At 37.5% G+C, this 21,218-nt stretch overlaps 1 protein-coding gene across 1 annotated transcript; it reads left to right on the top strand.

Moving 5' to 3' along the window:
* The first annotated feature begins 2,310 nt into the window (after window positions 1–2,310).
* Window positions 2,311–14,493, top strand: LOC126725711 (SNF1-related protein kinase regulatory subunit gamma-like PV42a). Its single transcript, XM_050430567.1, has 3 exons — window positions 2,311–2,760; window positions 12,836–13,187; window positions 14,044–14,493. The coding sequence occupies exons 1-3, from the start codon at window positions 2,327–2,329 to the stop codon at window positions 14,374–14,376; spliced, it is 1,119 nt and encodes a 372-aa protein (XP_050286524.1). The 5' UTR covers window positions 2,311–2,326; the 3' UTR covers window positions 14,377–14,493.
* The last annotated feature ends 6,725 nt before the right edge of the window (window positions 14,494–21,218 follow it).

Genomic DNA, 21,218 nt, shown 5'->3' with positions numbered 1-21,218 from the left:
GTTGTGAGAAAAGAAACCCTAAACAAATACATAAGCTTGGGCCGAATTTCAGATCTGGAAACTAAAAATTGTAATTCTCGATAAATCGAGCTGCTATCGAGTCATTTATCGAACTTCATATTAAGTCTCAATAGCAGGCATTTGTCGAACTATTTGTCGAGACTTAATGAACAGTTTTTCTTCACTTATTTCTTGGATCAATCTTCATGTCTTTTAATACGAACACTTGATAGGCTTAAACAACATATTTCTTGATGCATTAAACTCATCTTAAATTTACCCAATCATAAGTAAAGTGCATTTTGTTAAAAGATTAGCCAATTACATAAAATATGACCCTAACAATATCGAAACGTCAGGAACTTGTATGGGACAGGTGAAAAGACATTCTTATGTGAGAACACATCCAGAATGTGCCAACCCTCCTGCCCTTTACCAAAGCCCCACTCCCGCCTCTTACCAAAGCCTCACTCCCTTGAATGGTAAAGAGAGTGGAGCTTTGGGGGGCTAATGTGGGAGGCTGAGGCTTGGATGAGGGAGGAATATTACCAGACAGGCCCGACCCGAGGAGAAAATGGGTACGGCTTCTCACTAGCCCTAGCCCAGCACATTGATAAGAGCCCCGATGTGGGAGTCGAGGAAACAGCTTGCTCGAGGAGCCTAAAGAGCGAACACTCCTCTGAGGATTGTAGATAAGCCACTTGGGCTAGGAGATTGTGATTGAGAAAAGAAGTGGAGACATTTAGTAAAGAAGAGGGGAAGTTTCAAAATAAAATACCCATCATCTTTGCATTTAATGCACTACATCAACTCAGTTGGCTATATTAATGACAGAATGCCCCCTTAACAGTGCCTTCACAACTAGCAGCACATTCCACCACCTCCAGCAAGGCCTTGATGGGACAAGCATCCTAATGAGAAATGGTGATTGTCCAAGTGGAGGGCTGAGATGAATTTCAGGTAGCTATATAAGGAAAATAGACTCCTCCAAAAGAGGGGATGAGAAATCTAGAGAAAGAAGAGATCAAGTGTAATAAAAATCTTTGTAACCAAATAAGAAGTGTAATCAAACTATCAAAGACTCCTCGGACCATCCCGAGGAAGCAATTATACTTATATTTTCCTGTTTTTCCCTTCTTTCTTTCCTTTGGAAGTCTTCCATAGACTGCACACCCCTCTCTTAATCATCTGACATACTCAATTAAGCTTGAAAGGTTGATCTTGATAACCTACCTCCATAAATGAATTGTATCGTGCCACAATATAGCACCAGAGTATCTCCTTCGAGTTGGGTCGTTAGTTTTTGGCCCACACAACAGTATCTTAGGTGTTGTTTTTAGGCTGCTCTCTTAAAATTCTATCATGAGTTTTTATTTTTATTTTTTATGGGATGGAAGTGTATTTTTAGTTAAATAGTTATATGACTGAATTTTAAGAGGAAATCCTAAGGAACTATATTTAAGTTTTGCCATATATATATATATATATCCAAGAAGATGCATCCCTGGTTCCCATCCCAAACACTAAATGGGTAAACATTTTAAAATATTCACATCAGGGTACCTAAAGAAATTACCTATTTTACATTCAAAAGTCACTTTATCTATTTTACAATCTCATTTTACATCTCACCCAATATCCCAATTCTTATTTTTCAACTCTTTTCATTTATTTATTCATTTCTCTCTCTTCCTCTCCAACTTTTTTCTCTCTTTTCCACTCATTCTCTATCTCTTCTTTTAAAACAAACCAAATAAAATAATATATTTTTATTTTACAACCATGCTACAGTAGTTCATATATATACAAACTTACTGTTTATTGCAATTTAAGGAGTTTTACACCTCCCGTGCTAATTCTCTCAGCATCCTCTCGTTTAATTATTATTCTTTATATATTTAATATGCAATTAGATTTTGTTCAAAAACAATATTATTTATTATTTAAATCATAAAATTATATTTTAGGTAGAATTTTAAAACACATAAAGTTGAAATTTAAATTTGATATAGATGGGATTTTTATTGATTTATGATCATTTTTAAATCTGAATTTAAATGTCTTGGTAGAGCTATGTTATTTTAAAACTGCAAATAAACATTTTTATACTTTATATTTAGAGAAATAAACACTTGTCTGGGATGCCATAAACTACGTCATACAAGAATGGCCACGTGCCGACAGAAACTTAGCCTTGCAATTAAGCAAATCATGGTATTGACACGTACGTACATGCACATCTGAAACAGTCTTTTTCATAAGAAGACACTTTCAATCTCATTCTCATCCCTAACCATTTTTACAGTAGAAGTAGCATCAGCATAATATGCAGCAAAATAGGGAGCTCAACAGCAGCAGCAGCAGCGCTGAAAATCAACGGCTGAGAGACAAACATGTTAGGGATCTGATGGTGGAGAAGAGGAGACTAGTGGAGGTGCCGTACACGGCGTCTCTGGCCCACACGATGAACGCCCTAGTGGCCAACCGCGTGGTGGCGGTGCCAGTGGCGGCGCCACCTGGGCACTGGATTGGAGCTGGTGCGTCTATGATCATGGAGTCTGATAAGCAGACTGGGGCTGTACGGAAGCACTATATTGGTATGGTTACCATGCTTGATATCCTGGCACATATTGCTGGAGATGATCAAATGGACGGTGGGGATGTGTTTGATCTTGATCAGAAGATGGCGGTCCCAGTTTCTTCTATCATTGGACACTGCCTTGAGGGTCTTAGTGTATGGACTCTAAATCTTAATACTAGGCCAGTTAATGTTGCATCATATATTATATTAGGTGAGGTTTAGGTCCAATGTCCAGTAGCATTGGACCACAAAAAAAGGGTGCTCTCGGGCTTTCGAGCACGTAGAAGCAGTTGAGTGTTCTTGCCCTGTGCAAGAAGTTGCGTGCCCTCCTTTGGTGGGGCGTGAGAGGGTGTGTGTGTAAGTGGGGTTCGACTGCAAGAAAACATGGCAGAGGAACTAGAGAAGCTGTGGAGTAAGCTATCTTTTATTGAGGAGGAAGACGAGGCATCAATCTGGGAAGTAACAGTACTAAGGCAGCCAGAGATCGTGGGAGGTTTTGTGTGGTTCTAAAAATCCTATCCCACAGATGTGTTAACGTGGAAGCGCTTAGAAAGACTTTGAACATGCTCTGGAAACCAAGCAAGAGCATAAAGTTTAGTGAACTTGAAGAGGACTTGGTCTTGGTAGAATTTGGGGACGAAAGGGAGAAGAGAAGGGTGCTTGACATGAGCCCATGGAGTTATGAGAAACAACTTGTCCTTTTACAGGAATTTGAGGGGGAACTAACACCGAAGGAAATAGTGATGAGATGGTCTCCATTTTGGGTTCAGATTTACAATTTTCCACTCAAATGTAGAACAAAGGAGACAGCATGGGCTATTGGGTCTAAGTTGGGGTCAGTGATGGAGATGGATGTCTCTGACTCAGGTGTTCAATGGGGAAAATATCTTTGGGCAAGAGTAAAGATTGACTTTACAAAAAAACTAGTGCGTGGGAAGAAGATCACTATCGAGGGAGGGGAGAGTCGGTGGGTACATTTCAAATATGAAAGACTACCTAATTTCTGCTATAGATGTGGTCTCCTTAGCCATGCGATTAGGGATTGTCCGGAGTTAGTTGGGGTGAACTATCAAATGGATGATAGCCAACTGCAGTATGGGGTTTGGTTGAGAGGCGAACCAAGTAGGAGGGGTGGATATGAGGTTCTGAAATCGGTAGTGCGTGGTGATCCACCAAATGGAAAGGCGGCTTCAGGTGGTGGAACGGAACAGATGGTGGCCACGGCGCAAATCCCAGAACTCCAAACTGAGATTAGTAGGGCTTACGTGGAGAAGACGACAGGTCGGGGAAACACACCAATCACATTGGGAGAGTCAAAGCTTGGTGTTTCAGATCAAGTAAAGGATGTTTTACACGAAAATAGTAAGGAGTGCGAGAGTGTGGAAAAGAAGCATGAGAAGATAGCCAAATCAAGCGAAAGTGTCTCGGCCTCATCCACAAATCATGGTGACCAGTCAGCTTTTATGCATTGGGAGAAGGCACCTTTTCCAGAGAAAGAAGCCATCTTCAAATACGTAGTGGCGCCAAATGAGAAGGTGGGAAGCCATGTGGAAAGCCCAAGTGATAAAGATGTTGTAATGGGCCCAATGACGTTAAGTTATAACCCAAATGAAGGCTGGGTGGCTGCTGAACTCGGCCCAAAAAGCAAACATTGGAAAAGACTTGCGCGTGAGGTGAATCAAAATAAGCCCAAAGGAAAAAAAGGCTTGAAGTCTGGAAAAAGGGAGGGCCCAACCCCGTTACAAGAGTTGGATCCCAACACTTTAGACCAGAAACGTAGGAAAGGTCTGAAACGAAATGAGAGTTTAGAGAATGGAAATACAGAGAACGAAACAGAGAGTATGGATGGCGGAGTGGCGGTGCTTGCGGCGCAACACCGCCGAGCCTTATGAGCATCCTTGCCTGGAACTATCGAGGTCTCGGATCCTCCCTGGCAGTTCGCACACTCACCGATGCGGTGAAAGAGATGGATCCACTGCTGGTCTTTTTATCAGAGACAAAGGCGAGTAAGGGTAGAATAAAGGGGATTCAAAACAAAATAAACTTCACACAAGGGATTGTGGTACTGAGTGATGGAAGAAGCGGAGGCCTGGCATTGCTGTGGAGAGAGGGTTTGGCGGTGACCTTCAAGAGCTGTTCACATTCTCACATAGATGTGGTAGTTCGAGAAGAGTCATCGCCGATCCTATAGCGTGCTACCGGCTTTTACGGTCATCCCAACGCGAGCAAGAGACATGCTTCTTGGCAACTTTTGGAAATGTTGAGAGATCAGTGTGAGATGCCGTGGGTAGTTTTTGGTGATTTCAATGAAATCACGCACCAGCAGGAGAAGATTGGGTGGTTAGAGAGGGATGTTAATTAGATGGAAAGTTTTAGGGAATGCTTAAGTCAGTGTGGTCTTTTTGATTTGGGCTTTGTGGGGCAAAATTTCACTTGGTGTAATGGGCGTTTGGGGGACCATAGAACACTGATTAGGCTTGACCGAATGGTGGCTAACGCAAGCTGGTCTGCACTTTTCCAAGAAGCCAGAGTCCGCCATCGCTCAATGTCAAGCTCGGATCATTGTTTACTGGTTCTTACCCTGAAGATTGGGCAACAAAAGAAACCAGCTAGAAAGCGTTTTCTTTTTGAGGCCATGTGGGTTAGAGAGGCAGGGTGCAGGGAGGTAGTGGAAGAAGCATAGGATCTGTACAAATGGGATGAGGAGTATACGGTCACAGATAGACTCAAGAGCTGCCAAGCGAACCTGCAACGATGGAACTGGAGGGCTTTCGGAAATGTAAACAAAACTTTGAAGCAAAAGCAAGAAAGACTTCAGCAACTGGAAAATCTGAGCAGCCTTCACGAAAAAGCAGAGGAAATTCAAGAATTAAGAAAAGAAATTAATGAAATGCTGGTCAGGGAAGAGATCATGTGGAGCCAAAGGTCCAGAGCGGCGTGGATTAAAGGGGGTGATCGCAATACAAGATTCTTTCATGCTATGGCTAGCCAAAGAAGACGAAGAAACAGAATTAGAGGGTTACAGAATGCGAATGGGGAATGGCAGGAGAACCAGGAGGATGTTGAAAGCATTATTCTTGAGTACTTCGAGGGTATTTTCAAGTCAAAGCAATCTTCGAATGTCGATGCAACTCTGAATGCTATAAACCAAAGGGTATCTCCGGAGATGAATGAGAGCCTGATAGCTGAGTTCAAGGCAGAGGAGGTATGGTGATCATTAAAGCAAATGCACCCCACAAAGGCCCCGGGGCCAAACGGTATGTCCCCGATCTTTTTCCAACAATATTGGGATATTGTGGGTCCTGAGGTGATTAATTGTGCTCTAAATTCTCTTAATTTTGGTGTGATGCCTTGTGGAATTAATGAAACGTATATCTGCCTTATCCCTAAAGTAAAATCACCCCAAAAAATTACGGAATATAGACCGATAAGCCTATGCAATGTTATCTATAAAATAATTTCTAAAGTGCTTGCTAATAGACTCAAAAGTAAGCTTGCAGAGATTATTGATGAGTCCCAGAGTGCCTTTGTTCCGGGTAGGCTCATTTTGGATAATGTCTTGGTGGCTTTCGAAACTATGCATAGCATAGACCAAAGGAGGAAGGGGAAAGAAGCTCTGATGGCAGTGAAACTAGATATGAGTAAGGCCTATGATAGGGCCGAATGGAGTTATCTGGAGGTAATGATGAGGAGGATGGGCTTTCATGAGAGGTGGGTTTCTCTCATTATGATGTGCGTGACCACAGTGGAGTACTCGATTCTGATTAACGGGGAAGCAAAAGGAAAAATAAATACAACTAGAGGCCTGAGACAAGGGGACCCTATATCCCCTTATCTTTTCCTGCTGTGTACTGAAGGGTTATCTGCTATGCTTAAGAAGGAAGAGAGAGAGGGGCAGATTAAAGGAGTGGCTGTATGCAGAGGTGCTCCACGCGTGTCCCACTTGCTTTTTGCTGACGATAGCATAGTTTTTGTAGAGCATTAGTGGAAGAATGTGATAGGCTTATTAGTGTTCTGGAGGAGTATGAAGGGGACTCGGGACAAAAGCTTAACAAGGAGAAAACCTTCCTCTTTTTCAGTAGGAATACTCCTAGAGAGACCCAAGAGTATGTACAGCGAAGATTTGGAGCTCAAATTGTCCATCACCACAAGAAATACCTAGGACTGCCTCCTTTAATTGGTAGAGGGAAACGTAAAGCCTTTAACCAAATCAAGGATCAAGTGGGGAGACACTTAGCTGGGTGGAAAGGAAAGTTGCTGTCAAATGCAGGTTGGGAGATCCTTATTAAGGTGGTGGCCTAAGCCACACCCACATACACAATGAGCTGCTTCGGAATTTCGGACTCGTTGTGCAACGAACTAAACTCCATGATTAGTAATTTTTGGTGGGGACAAAAGGATAGGGAAAGGAAGATGGCATGGGTCTCATGGAAAAAATTGTGCACTCTAAAGGAAATGGGAGGTATGGGTTTTAGGGATTTAAAAGCCTTTAACTTGGCCCTTCTCGCTAAGCAAGACTGGTGAATCCAGAAAAATCAAACCTCTTTGATCTATAGGGTGTTCAAAGCGAAATACTTTGCACAATGTTCTTTTATGGAAGCTCAGTTGGGAAGGAGGCCGTCCTATGTATGGCGAAGCATCATGGCTGCTAGGCAAGTAGTAGAAAGGGGGTCAAAATGGTCTATTGGAAACGGGGAACAAGTTCGTATTTGGAAAGATCGTTGGCTCCCAAACCCGAGTTCATTCAAAGTTGTAAGCCAAAGACCTCCTCATGCTGATTCTGAGCTGGTGGCAAGCCTCATTGATATGGATAGGAGAGGGTGGGATGTACCCAAAGTGAGAAATACTTTCATGATCCAAGAAGCCCAAGCAATCCTAGGCATTCCCATCAGCCCTAGACTCCCTCAAGACTCATTGGTATGGGCTTGGACTCCAAGTGGTAAATTTACTATAAATAGTGCATACAAAGTGGCCCAGTTGCTGTTGAGAGAGGCTGACCAAAAGCTGGAATGGGGGGAGACCTCAAACAATTCAGGTATGCAAAACTTGTGGAAGCTGATATGGAGTTTGAACTGCCCCCACAAGATAAAACACTTTATGTGGAGAGCATGCCTGAACATACTCCAAGTGATAAATGCGTGTTGTGTGGCTGTTGTGTTGTGAAACAACGGGACATGCTTTGTGGGGGTGCAAATTGGCAGGGGAAGTATGGGGAAATATAAGATTGAAGTTGCCTTTCTTTGAGACTACGCCTAGGGATTTCATAGATGTTGTGTGGGAAACAAAGATCAAGAAGCTGAACATAGACTGGGAGTTGTTTGCGATCATAGCGTGGAGCCTATGGAACAATAGGAACTCAACCTGCCATGGTGGGAAGAGTAAAGCAGCGGATTTGATAGTGCGCGAAGCGTCTGCATATGCTAAGGAAGTTAGGTAGAAAAATGAAGTGTAGAGTAGGCCTTTACGCGCTGCTGGGCAACATTGGACTCCGTCGAGAAGGGGGCAATACAAGGTCAATGTTGATGGGGCGGTGTTCAAAGATTTGGGCTGTTGTGGGGTGGGCGTGGTCATCAGAAATAAGGAAGGACAGGTTATGGGCGAGATGAGTAGAAGGGTGGAGCTGCCATTGAAAGCTTTGGAAACGGAAGCGAAAGCAGTGGAGGAGGGCATCATCTTTGCAAGGGACCTCAGTCTTAGAAATATCAGTGTGGAAAGTGATGCACAGGTTGTCATAAAAGCCTTCAGTGCAAAGAGTCCAGTGAGTGCCATCCAAAAGGTGATAGAAGGGATTAAAATGGACCTTAGTGTTTTTAATTTGTGGGAAGTAAACCACGTGTGCAGGACTAGAAATTCTGCAGCACATATCATGGCAAAGTTTGCCAAGTCTGTAACTGATTGCTGTATATGGGTGGAAGATATTCCACCTGTTATTGGAAATCAACTGTTGTTTGATGTAGCTCATTTGAGTATTATCTCAGCTTAATGAAAGTTTCAGTTATCTTGATTATCAAAAAAAAAAAAAAGTAGCATTGGACCAGTTGAGATGAGGACATGTATCCACTTTTGGACATGTATTACCATTTGACTGGGTTCATGCACTGGACCTAAATCAAGTCCTATTATACTTATGTTAGAAATGTTTTCTATTATAGATTTATAGTTGCTTATGATCCAATTGTACATATGCTTGAGGAACTTTTAATTTCTTTATCTTGAAGATTCTAGAATTATCGTTCTAGATGATGCTGCCTGTTGGGATAGAATATAACATTATTATATATTGTTGCAAATAGCAGGCTATAGTCCTCCTAGAGTATACTCCCTTGGAAAGCAAATAATTTAATATTCAAGAAAATACCATTTTGGGATCACCATAAATTTGTTCTCTACATTTTGGTAGCAATTAATTTGTTTTTTTTATTATTTTTAGTTCCTACCATTTGGTAGAGTTCAAATTGGTCCTCTTATTTTTATCTTGCAACAAGTTTGGTCTCTCTTATTTTCAATTTACAATAATTTCAAGTCCAAATTTGGGTTTGTTTCATTTGCTGACTTGATACATGTGCCTATTGGATATTAATAAATCATGATTTGTGTTTGTCTATTTGGTTGTAAAAAAAGTGCAAGAAAAACTGAACTATGATTTCATGGCAAACACCAAATTAATTGCAATTTAAAAATAAAATGGTCCAACTTTCAAGTAGGGACTAAAATGATATTTGCACATTTAATATTTTTTGAAAAAAAGGAGGTTTCTTTATATATTGAATAAAGAATGGTAGATCTAGTGCACACATATGATATGGGAGGCATCATAACAATTAAGGTAACACTGGTGTGACACTTAAAGTATGTGTTTGGATTAGCTTCTTCTTTTTTTTCTTTACTTATTGCTGATTTTTAAAATTTTTACTTTTGGGGTGCAATGGTAATTTTGCCATCTTTCAGCAGTAAGCTTTTACCAAAGAGAAAACATTGGGTCAGGAGCTGGCGTAAAACCTGTGTTTTACGCCAGCCAATCCTGACCCGCGCACGTCACCTTTTTTTTTTTTTTTTTTATCAGCAAAAACATAATCCTTAAGCCTCTCTCCCTTTCTTTCTCTTCTCTCCTCACCTGATCTCTCCATCTTTGAATCAAACCCACAACCTCCATGGCTGGAGCTTCAAAGCTCAACACAAGCCACCAGTCTCGCGGCCTGAGTTTATTGCCCAACGACTCTTTCTTTTTCCCTCAGCCTCTGCTCTCTTCTCTTTCCTTTCGCATTTCTCTTTTTTGTCTTTATTCACTCATGTGCTTTTGTTTGTGCTTGGTGGTTCAGTGATTATGGTTTGGCGATTATGGTCAAGAGGCACAGTGGTGGTTCAGCAATTGTAGTCATGAGGCACGGTGGTGATGTGGGTCTAATTTGGTGGGTTTCGTGGGTTGATTTGGTGGGTTTTGTGGGCTGATTTAGTGGGTCTCGGTGGTGATTGTGGTCTGGCGGTTCGTGGGTTTGATTTGGTGGGTGAGTGGGTCGGTGCTAGTGGGTCTTGGATGTTTGTATCGGAGGTGCCTCGGCAATGGTGATGATGAGTCTTGGTGGTGTTATTGATGGGTTAGTGGCATGGTGGTTGTTGATGGGTTGCTGAGAAGTGGAAGAGGAAATGGGGCAACAGTGGAGGTATTTTTATTTTGTTTTTGGCTGGGGTTGGATTGTTGGGTTGCTGGGTTTGATTGTTGGGGCAAAGGTGTTTTTTTTTTTTTTTGCTACTATGGTTTGTGGTTGTGGCCGATGGTGGCTTGTGTTGAGCTTTGAAGCTCCGGCCATGGCAGTGGTGATGGTGGCTTGTGTTGAGCTTTTAAGCTCCGGCCATGGAGGTTGTGGGTTTGATTCAAAGATGGAGAGATCAGGTGAGAAGAGAAGAGAAAGAGAGGGAGAGAGGCTTAAGGCTTAATGTTTTTGCTGAAAAAAGAAAAAGAAAAAAAAGGAAGGTGACGTGGCAGGTCAAGATTGACTGGCGTAAAACACAGCTCCTGACCCAATGTTTTCTCTTTACGAAAAGGGAGTTGGGAATAAGTTAAACCATATGCATTCTAATTTGACATATTAGAGCATTCGTAGCAGATGTTGCAAAAAAAATGTCATTTTGACACACCAAAAGCTTACTTTATTATTTTACCACATCATTTTACAATATCTCATTTATCAGATGTTCTATCATTCAATTCTATACATTAAAATAATATTTACTACACATTAAAATAATATATTATCTCCTCTCTCTCATCACCATCAACAACAACAACAACACATCCACCACTGCTGCAACAACATTGACCAGTCACCACCAGCACAAACCCACATCCACCAGCGCCACCTTAAAAAAAAAAAAAAAAAAAAAAAAAAAAAAAAAAAAAAAAAAAAAAAAAAAAAAAAAAAAAAAAAAAACCAGAGAGATCGGCATGGCAAATCAAACAAACCCAAAAGCAAAACCCACATCAAACATAACCAAAGAGATCGAACAGAGAGGAGAGAGCAAACAAAAGGAGGGGAAAAAAACCGATGAAGGAAACCACCCCAAATCCCATCTGAACCCACCCATCAAAACCCACTCACCTCAGCCATGAGCCTGTGACCCACCTCACCGCGACCCAGCTCGCCGTGACCCACCATGCCGCCATACCCACGACCCACACCATCACCTGACCCACGCCGGAGCCCACGCTAGAATATACCCACATCGGAACCCATCCTTCACTAGAGAGAGGGCGATTAGACAGAGAGGGAGGAGAGAAAGCAGGATCTGGAGAAGTGGAGATGGAGTGACTGAGTGGGATGAGAGAGAAAGATGAATAATAAAAAAATAATAAAGTACAAATGCTATTTGAGTCCGTGCCGTGTCAAAATACAATGGTACTATAGCATGTTGTAAAAATTTGACATATTTAACACATCTGATAAAGCTTCATTTTTGTGTTTGGCGTGTCAAATGTATCAAATATTTGGCATTTGACACATTTGACACATCTGCTGTGGATGCTCTAAACATTATTAGAAATTCACTTTGAGCAAGTCACTTGGTCAGTAAAAAAGTAGTATGATTATGTGAATTGTAGTGACTAATGCTTTTTACCAAAAAGACCGATTGTATCCATACATCATAATTTACTCTTTATAAGTATGCTTAAAAATCAATTGAAGAAAATCTCAATCCTAAATAACCATTGGGCCCGGCCTATAATTCCCTCTTCATGAAATATTCGATGGCCTACATAAATGTTTCTAGCTGTTCTACCATGTATAAACGCTTAACATGTAAACTGATTTGGAAGGGGCTACACATTAGAAAAATAATAATAAAAAAAAGTAAATCATCACAGACCAAGGGGCTTCATTGGTTTTATTTATTATTATTAAGGTGTTAGGCAACAGCCAACAGTGTAGGTATGCTTGATAAGGTTACTACCCCTGTGCAATAAGGTGGTGCAGGTGCCTCTTATATATGCAGTTGAACAAAATGAGGTACATACAGTCATTGGGGTTGCCCTTTTCTGGAATTATAATAGGGCTGTGCTATTGTATTGTCTTTTAAAGTGAACCCTCTTAAGAAATTGGGAAGAAATTTTGGACCAAATCAGAGCAGGAATAATAATGTATGGTCTGTTGAGTTGCCAACGCATTCAAGGAAGGAGACCGAGATACATGAATAAATGACATAATAATTGCATTTTAATTCTTAATGTTTGTAAGAGACTGACTTTTGTGTCTTCCGTTATTTTCTAATCCCAAATTCCTTGAACATAACCCACATCCACTCATACTTTGGAGACATGTTTTCAATTTTGTGTGTGTGTGTGTGTGTGGAGGAGGCGGGTTGGGTGGGTGGGTGTTACTATATATAGGAATATTTCTTCTTTGTAAAACTGGTGAAGCATCTTTTGATGTTTGTCCTATAGAATAGAAAATGTAGTTGAATGAATGCCTTCTATTTAGATCAGCAGGGATCTAAGAGATTAAACCTTTCACAAAGATATGATAAGGTGGTAGGCCTCAGATTGTGGCATATCAATTCAAATTGCTTGGGTACTAGGAGTCAAATTGGCTATGCCTAGTGAAAATGCCACATGACTTTTTGTAATAGTTTTCTAAACTAAATTTATCATATTTGATTGCATTGAAAATAAAGATTCCTTTAGGTATGTAGTAGTATATTTGTTTTAATCAGCTCTGTAGTAACTGTGAATTAAACAATTGCTGTTAATATGAGATGCAGCATGTTAGATTGTATGGAAGTGTTCAGCAAAGGAATCCACCGGGCTTTGGTACCACTAGACAGCCACATGGAGAATATATCAGGAGTGGAACTCGTAGAGTCTGCATCGAGCTATCGAATGCTTACACAAATGGACTTTTTAAGGTTCTTGAAGGAGCATGAGTCTGATCTAGAAGGCATCATATCACGCCCACTTAGTGAATTAGGAGCAGTTACCGAGAATGTTTATGCCATCACTGATCGCACAAAAGTAATTGAAGCCATCAAGTGCATGAGGGCTACAATGCTTAATGCAGTTCCTATAGTTACAGCCTCAAATGCCCATGAAGAAGATCACAAGCAGCTTATAGATGTAAGCCTCCTAACACTGCAGTTTAAATGGATTTATTTTTTGTCCTACTCATAAATGATACAATTTCGCTTAACAGAGATAATAGATATCAACTCTGTTTTGGAACTGTATATGAACACAACTTCATTACTAAGACCTTTAGGTAGACCCATTTGCTATATTAAATTTTTGCTTAACATCAAATAAGTTTTGACCATGTTGTCAACTGTACTGAATAGGTTTAGCCCATTATGGTGAAATTTGAGCGCCACGAGGAACCAAAGAGAATTTTATTTTATCTTTTTTTTTTTTTTTTGAGGACCAAAGAGACCTGTTTAAATGAATTTTTTTTCATAGCCCTTTTTTCATATATATATATATATATATATATATTCCTACATTTGAGGATGGAAATGGGTTTATCCTGATTCCCTCACTTTTACATATATTCCTGGAAACGGGATTCTCATGATATACTATCGTATGGGTTATTATTGGGTACTCCGAGAGTATACTATAATAGTGGATTCCACTCACTATAGGGCTCAACCCCATGTGAGAGGGAGGGAGTATACTTCCGGAGTATCTAATAAATTTCCTTATTATAGGTGGATTTGAGTTTTTATAGTTAATTAATTGTGATTGCAATAGTCAATTAATAAATATTCCAGTTTTGCTGTGCTATATATATCCTGTTTCATTGACCAATTCATAAGTAAACTCACGTTTGAGACTACATAGAGTTTCTATCGTTAATTAATTGGTGTTTGCAATAGTCACTTCATACATATTCCAGTTTTCCCTATGCTATATACATTACCCCCTATTTCATTGACCTATTCCCAAATAAACTCACAATTGAGACTACAAACTGCAGGGCAGAGGTAGGAAGCTAATAGGTACATTTTTCGCCACAGATTTGAGGGGTAGCCTCCTTGCCACACTGCAATCATGGTTGCCTTTGAGTGCACTAGACTTTACCGAGTATGTCTCGAAAGGCCCCCTATATGCATCTTCGGATTCACCAAGGCAACTCGTGACTTGTCTACCTGAATCATCCCTCACCGAAGTGATTGACAAAGCAGTCACTAAACATGTCCACCGAGTTTGGGTTGTGGATCAACAGGGCTTACTTGTCGGGCTTGTTTCTCTCACAGACATTATTAGAGTGATAAGGCTTTCGCTGCAATCGGAGTCCCAAGTGATGTGAAAAGCCTTCTAGTGTGCTACACGTTAGGAATGAAAATCAGGGACCAAGTATGCTAATTTAACAAAACGCAATGGTCTAGCACTATAGATTTGTCCGACATGAAAAGCATACAGTTTGTGTTGTTAAGAAAGCCATTTTGGATATTTTAATTAAAGGTTTAATTTGTAGTATATTGTCCTCTTTTCTTAACTAATCTTGTTGGTGCCATCCCTATGAATTGAGATCGTTGATATGATCCAAGCGTAGAGGACTGTTGGTATTGTGTGTGCCTGTTAAAAGTGCATAGCCGAAGGCTACATTGCGTTTAGCCTTGCACCTAGGTAGCACAGGTGCGTTTTGGGACTCGGGTGCGGGTGCAGGACTCGGCAATTTTTGAAAAAGTAGGGTGCGGGTGCGGCGAGACTCGACGATTAAAAAATTATTAAAAATATTTTTATTTATATTTTCTATATATTTTTACTATTAAAATATTCTTAAAAAACACATTAATATGCCTTGATTCACAAAACAAAGAAAGAAGAAGGCAAGAAACACATCTGAGGTTAGAATTTCGGCTTTTCCAACGAGTTTCAAGGCAAATTTCGGCCTGTTTCGGTCGTATCGGTCGTCGGCTAATACGACCTGATATGGCTGAATCAGCCCGGTTCGGCACGAATCGAGCCGCGTCGGTGCGAATTCGAGGAAAAAAAAAAAAAAAAAAACTCAGACGCGGCATCGACGCGCGGGCAACCGTGTCGGGCCGCATCGGACTTGGGTGCGGCACCCTCCCAACCGTGTCCGTGATTTCTAGCCTTGCATTGAGTTCCAGATTGGATTTTGGGGATTCAAATATTAATTTATCATAGTGATGCTAATTAGGACAAAGCCGCATATATATATATATATATTTTTTTTTTTTTTGAGAATGACTAATCTACATTTAAAATGTGGGCATGCAATTAATCAATTGAAAGCAAGAAAGCATGAATTGAAACATGGCGGAAAATGGGCTTTTGCCCTTATTTTTTAAAATATTCAGCATATTGTATTTGTTTTGAAACTATTTCGCTTCGTGTTCTTATTTTGGAACTCGATTTTATGATTATCAAGTTCTCTATGTAACTCGATTTTACTATTATCGAGTTTTAGGTAAGTTTTTGACACACTGGATGAGCAAGCGTGGCTTTTCCCAATTAAAAAAAATCCAGTTGAAACTCGATTTTAGTAAAATTGAGTTCCATAGAGAATATATATATATATATATATATATATTATCATTACTCTCTATTAGTATTAGCGAGTTTTGGATAGAAAAAAACAAGTAGTGACTCGATAATAGGTAAATCGATTTTGAGTGAAACCCCTAAATCGCCCCATGCACTCCTCCTCCCTTTCCTTTAGCTACATCGCCCCTTTCTTCCTCCTTCAACGCGTGTGAGCCATGTGTTGAGTGTCGTCGTGAAATCTCCAAATTGAAACCAAAAGCCCCAAATCCAAACTAAAATCCTCAAATCCTAATCGGTGAAGCCCTAAACTGAAGAAGCCCTAGCCAGAGAAGCCATGTACTGCTAGTCCAAAGTAGCAAATACTTACCTAAAACTCAATAATCATAAAATCGAGTTACATAGAAACTCGATTTTTTAAAAATTGAATTCCAAAAGAGGGACACAATTCTTATTAGTTTGAAAATAGAGACATTGTGCTGGATATTTTAAAAATAAAGGGAAAAAACCCATTTTCCCCTTAAACATGTGGCCTAACCTAAGATACGGGCATACGGCGCTATGATATTAGACTTCTTGTTGCATGAGCTACATATCAAAATTCAAAACAAATTTTTCTGAATATCAAGTTACAAGAAGACATCTATATAATTCTTCCAAAAGGATTCCAAATGAACGAACATAAAAAACAAAGTTTGCAAACTTAAAAAATGTTATAGTCATAATGATTTTGATTGTGGTAAACTTCGTTAACATGAGTCATATGCAACAACAAAGTCTACTTAGCTAGGTGCTCCACCAATACAACCAGGGACGGATCCAAGATTTTAAGCTAGTAGGGACCAGAGTATAAAGAAAAAAAAACTTCAAATAGGTGTTTATATAGTATTAAAAAATTATAAATACACAAAATCGTTGTTTCTAAATACATTAAGATACAATTATTTACCAATAAAAACAAAAAATATATTTTTTAATACTAGGTTGGCTAGGATTTTTTTTTTTTTTTTTTTTTGTTGAAGTTAGAGCATTCACAGAGGTATTGCTAAAAATTTTAACTTTTAATACCTTAAAAAACTACTTTATCTATTTTATCACCTCACTTTACAATACAACTAATATCAAATGTTCTATTTTTTTTTTTATCACTTCATTTAAAATAATATAAACTACTCATTAAAATAATAAAAGAAGAGAGAGAATTTGAGTTTTTTAATTGAAGGAAGAGATATAATCTTAATAAAATATTGTATTTTATTTTTAACAACTTGCTACAATCAACTGGTATTTATACCAAACTTCTATAGTTGCAAAAAATTTAGCTTTAGCTTGTCCAATAACACATTATTTTTTGGTTCTTTGGTGGTAAAATAACTATTTTTTTGCTAAAATCCAAACACCATTATGAATATTTTTATTGTTTTTGTTAAGTTTTTGGGTTGGATAATTGTTATTTGGGTGATGCTAGCTAGGCTTATTGAGAAAAAAAAGAGCCTAGAGTTTTGTAAGGAAGCCCAACTACAAAATAAAATATATAGTAAATATAAAATAAAAATTGGACCCACGGGGGATAGGGCCTCCTTGGGCCCCCACCTGGGTCCGTCCTTGAATACAACGGAATGTAACTAGCTAATCCCGATCATTCAGAATCAACAACTCAACATATAATTTTGAAAGCTATTCTCGCATTCTCAATAATAAGGACCTGAGTACTTCTTAGGGGTTAGGAATTGCTTTTATTTTTTTATTTTTATATAAATACGTTCTATCAACCTATTATATCTTATCTATGATAATTGTTCTTTATTATCAAATTAAGATATTAATTAGTTTTTTGTGTATACAGATTGAAACCTCAATTTTTTTTATTTATCGATAATGATAAAAATTTTACCGGTTAAATTAAATGAAGACATAGGGATTAAATTTGTTTATGATGAAGTACTAAAAAAATTTAATATTGGACCTCTCTTTCAAAAATAAATGAGTGGCCTAAAGAAAGTGTTAAAGGAAAAGATTCCGACATTATTCATGAATTCATAATTATTTTGGCATCATGTGATATCCAATCAAGCATAGTGCATCACAACCAACTCTTTGTAATCCCTTAAAATGCACATTTACGATGCCACTAATGGTGTGCTTCCTCCCCTGGACACTTTCAGGCCATGTAGGCCATATTGCACATGAAAATTGAAAACACAACACCCCCAAAATTCTCTTTCTTTTTGGTTTTTATTTATTTTTTAAGATCCAAATTCATTTAAAATAGAAAAAGACAATGTGAAAAATGTGTGGCGTGCAACCTTGTACGACCATCTCTCGTAATCGTATGTAGGTAAAAGTAAAACTTTATATTTTATATTCCAAATTTCGGCATAGCGGTTCACACGCTATTTATGAGACGGCTGCTCTTTCTCTTTCTATCATCCATTCTCACCTTTATTCACATCGCCATCATTTTAATTAGGTCGGTGACCTAACCTTAAATTTTCAGAAATTATATATATAATTTCTGAAATAAAAGTGTATATATATATATATATATTTTCCCAGTCATCCGTCCATCCAGTCAACCTATCCAATGCCCTAAAATAAAAGTATTTATTATTATTATTATTATTGTTATATCATACACTATAGATGTCTCTTATACATTGTAATCACGATAATTTAATATAAATATTACACGTTGTAATATATACTTATTAATTATTATGAATCAGCTAGCATTACTTAGGACTCAAAAAAAAGAGCTAGCATTACTTGAAATTTTATGTTTGTAATTTTTTGGTACAACTAAAATTGATTTACAAATGTAAATTTGTATTGGCAGAGAAACAATAGTTGAATTTTTCGTAATCTTTTAAAAGCACTCAATGCATTGAGAGACTAATGCAATTTTATATTGATATATTCTAGCTTAACACTTTACATTTGATTTTTTTTTCCTTAATTTATTTTAAGAAATCAAATTACATGTTTAAAGATTATATATTTAGATTAATTAATTAGGAATTGATTTTTTTTATTTTAATGATATAAAATATATACTTATAATTAATTGAGATTATGAAGAAACCCAAACATAATAATGAGTCAAGATTGAATTCTAAATGAACTTGGATCAAAGTAGATTTTACAAATCTTCAAGGTCAAGGGAAAACTAAACTAAGTATGAAAATATGAATAAATTTTACATTTATATTTGTGAAAAATTGCTTATTATTTATTAATATCTATTAACATTTTTTTAATTAATTTTATTGTTTATATTGTTTTTTAATTTTCCTCCTTGAACTGAAATTTTGGCTTCACCACTGGCTAAACTAATTTAATTTTAAATGACACATGATAGCCTTAGTCACATCAAATATTGACATGTGTCAACATGGAATTCACCATTGATCTCTAAATAATGGTCGTGAGACTTGTTATGCAGCAGTACGCACTAGTTGAAATGATCTCTAAATAATACTTGTTATGTAACACTAGTTGAAGGAAGGCTGCAGGGTTTTAGTTATGAACTTATAGAATAATTATGTGCACTGAGTTTGGGTCGTGGACAAACAGGGTTTGCTTGTCGTTGTCGGGCATCTTTCCCTCATAAAAGAAGATATTTTATATTAAACTAGTCGGAAATCCGTGCAACGCACGGGAACTTATCTATTTATAATAGACTAAAATAATTTTATAAAATTTTAAATTGATTATGAAACTATACTATTGCGTGAATTGCTCCTATCTTTTTGAGTTACAATTTGATGAATAAGCCAAATTTAGATATTGAAAAAAAAATAACTAAAAAGTTCTGATGTTAAAATGTTCGAAAGGGGAAAAAAAATCAGAAAATTTACTGGCATTGCCTAGAAATTATTGAAACAAAACAATATATATATAACTACTAAACAGAGAAATATAAGAGAAAGATAGGTTACCTTCAAGAGAATAATCCATAGTTATAACAGTTGAAATTTGCTAAACTGTTTCAAATATTGCAAAAAATTGAACCCAAAAATTTAGATGATCAAACTTTCAAAAGACAATAAAATTAAAAATCAAAACATTCAGAACCTACAAATTATTTTTAAAAAAAAAAAGTCATTATTGCGAGACAATTTCAGTAAGGATGGAAAGCTTTTCTAAGTTTTTTTAATCCAATTCTTCCTAATTGATGAAAAATTTGGTTCAAACATTGTCGAACACTTTGAAGGTGCAAATAATATAGGCTTCCAACATAATCTTTAATTAATAAACAAAGAAGCATGACACCATAAGAGAAAACATAAGATAACATATAATGCATATACCTTACTCCACAGCTGTGAGAAAATATCCACACAAAAGGAATTGAAAACTTGTACATACGTCTCCATAAGGTAAAGCTTAAGGTTATAGAATCTAAAATAATATAGAATATAGCATCTTTGAACCACACAAAAAGTTAGCAAACTTACTACAATACTTGTCTATATATATATATTATATATTGTAAAGTACTACTCCATACAAAACAAAAGCAAAAAAAACTAATTCACAAAAAAGAGAAAAAGCAATAGCAAGCGTACCAAAAAAATTGAAGTTTAGGGTTTTCTCTCTTAGTGGAGACGAACAGAGAAGATTGCTTTAGGGTTTTCAAAGATTTTGTCTTATATATATATATAAAAGAGACTCCTGTTAGGACTCTCTCACTATTTACTTTTAAAAATTAAAATTTTTTTTAAATTAAAATGAAGATGTGGAAAATTGTGGGTGTTTCAAAGGTTTCGGTTTTATATATATATATATATATATATATAGATAATACCATATTAGTTGTATCAAAATCTAATAAATGAAAAACATGTACACAAAAATATCTATTCTACTAACACCTGTGAAACGACCGCACACTCTTGGTGCAGTGGTCACTCTACAAGTATAAATACTTGTGGGGTGTGAGGGGGTAAGGGCCGGAGTTCGAGTCTCTAGGAGAAAGTTTCACACACATATACACTTAGATTATGTTAGAGTAGAAATTCTATCTAAAAAAAAAAAAAAAAGACCTGTGAAAGTAGTGGTAAAATGCAATGATTATTTTGCACACATATCTCTCAATTATTGGATTTAGATACAGTTAGCTCGATATATTAATTGATACTAAATATTTTTTCCCCACACAGACATGATTAATTTAGAGTGATAAGGCTGTCTCTGCTACTGGATTCCCAAGTGATGTGAAAATCTTGCTTGTGTGCTTTATTTTGTATTTCTTTAATTTTACGTGTTAATTATCTTTTGCATGGATGTTACGTACACGTTAAGATTGAAAATCAGAGACCAAGTATGCTAACTTAACGAATGCAACGGTCTAGCAAGATAGAATTGTCTGACTTGAAAAGTAAGAAAGCCATTTTGGATATTTTAATTAAAGGTTTGTAGTATATTATCCTCCAAGAAATCTCTAAAAGAAACGTTTATTGGTGTTATAACTGAACAGTTATTAATCTTTAACATGGTCCGGACACTTATTAACAACATGGTTTTAAAAACCAAACCGGACATAGAACCGTTTTTTTTAGAATTTCCGGTTCAACCCCGGTTTTTGACCGGTTTTTGGCCGGTTTTCCGGTTTTTGACCGGTTTTTGGGGTTTTTAACC

This window comes from Quercus robur, chromosome 5 (genome assembly GCF_932294415.1).
Source record: "Quercus robur chromosome 5, dhQueRobu3.1, whole genome shotgun sequence".
Taxonomy (NCBI): Eukaryota; Viridiplantae; Streptophyta; class Magnoliopsida; order Fagales; family Fagaceae; genus Quercus; species Quercus robur.
The sequence above is the reverse complement of the archived record's forward strand: the minus strand, read 5'-3'. Positions and strand labels throughout refer to the sequence as shown.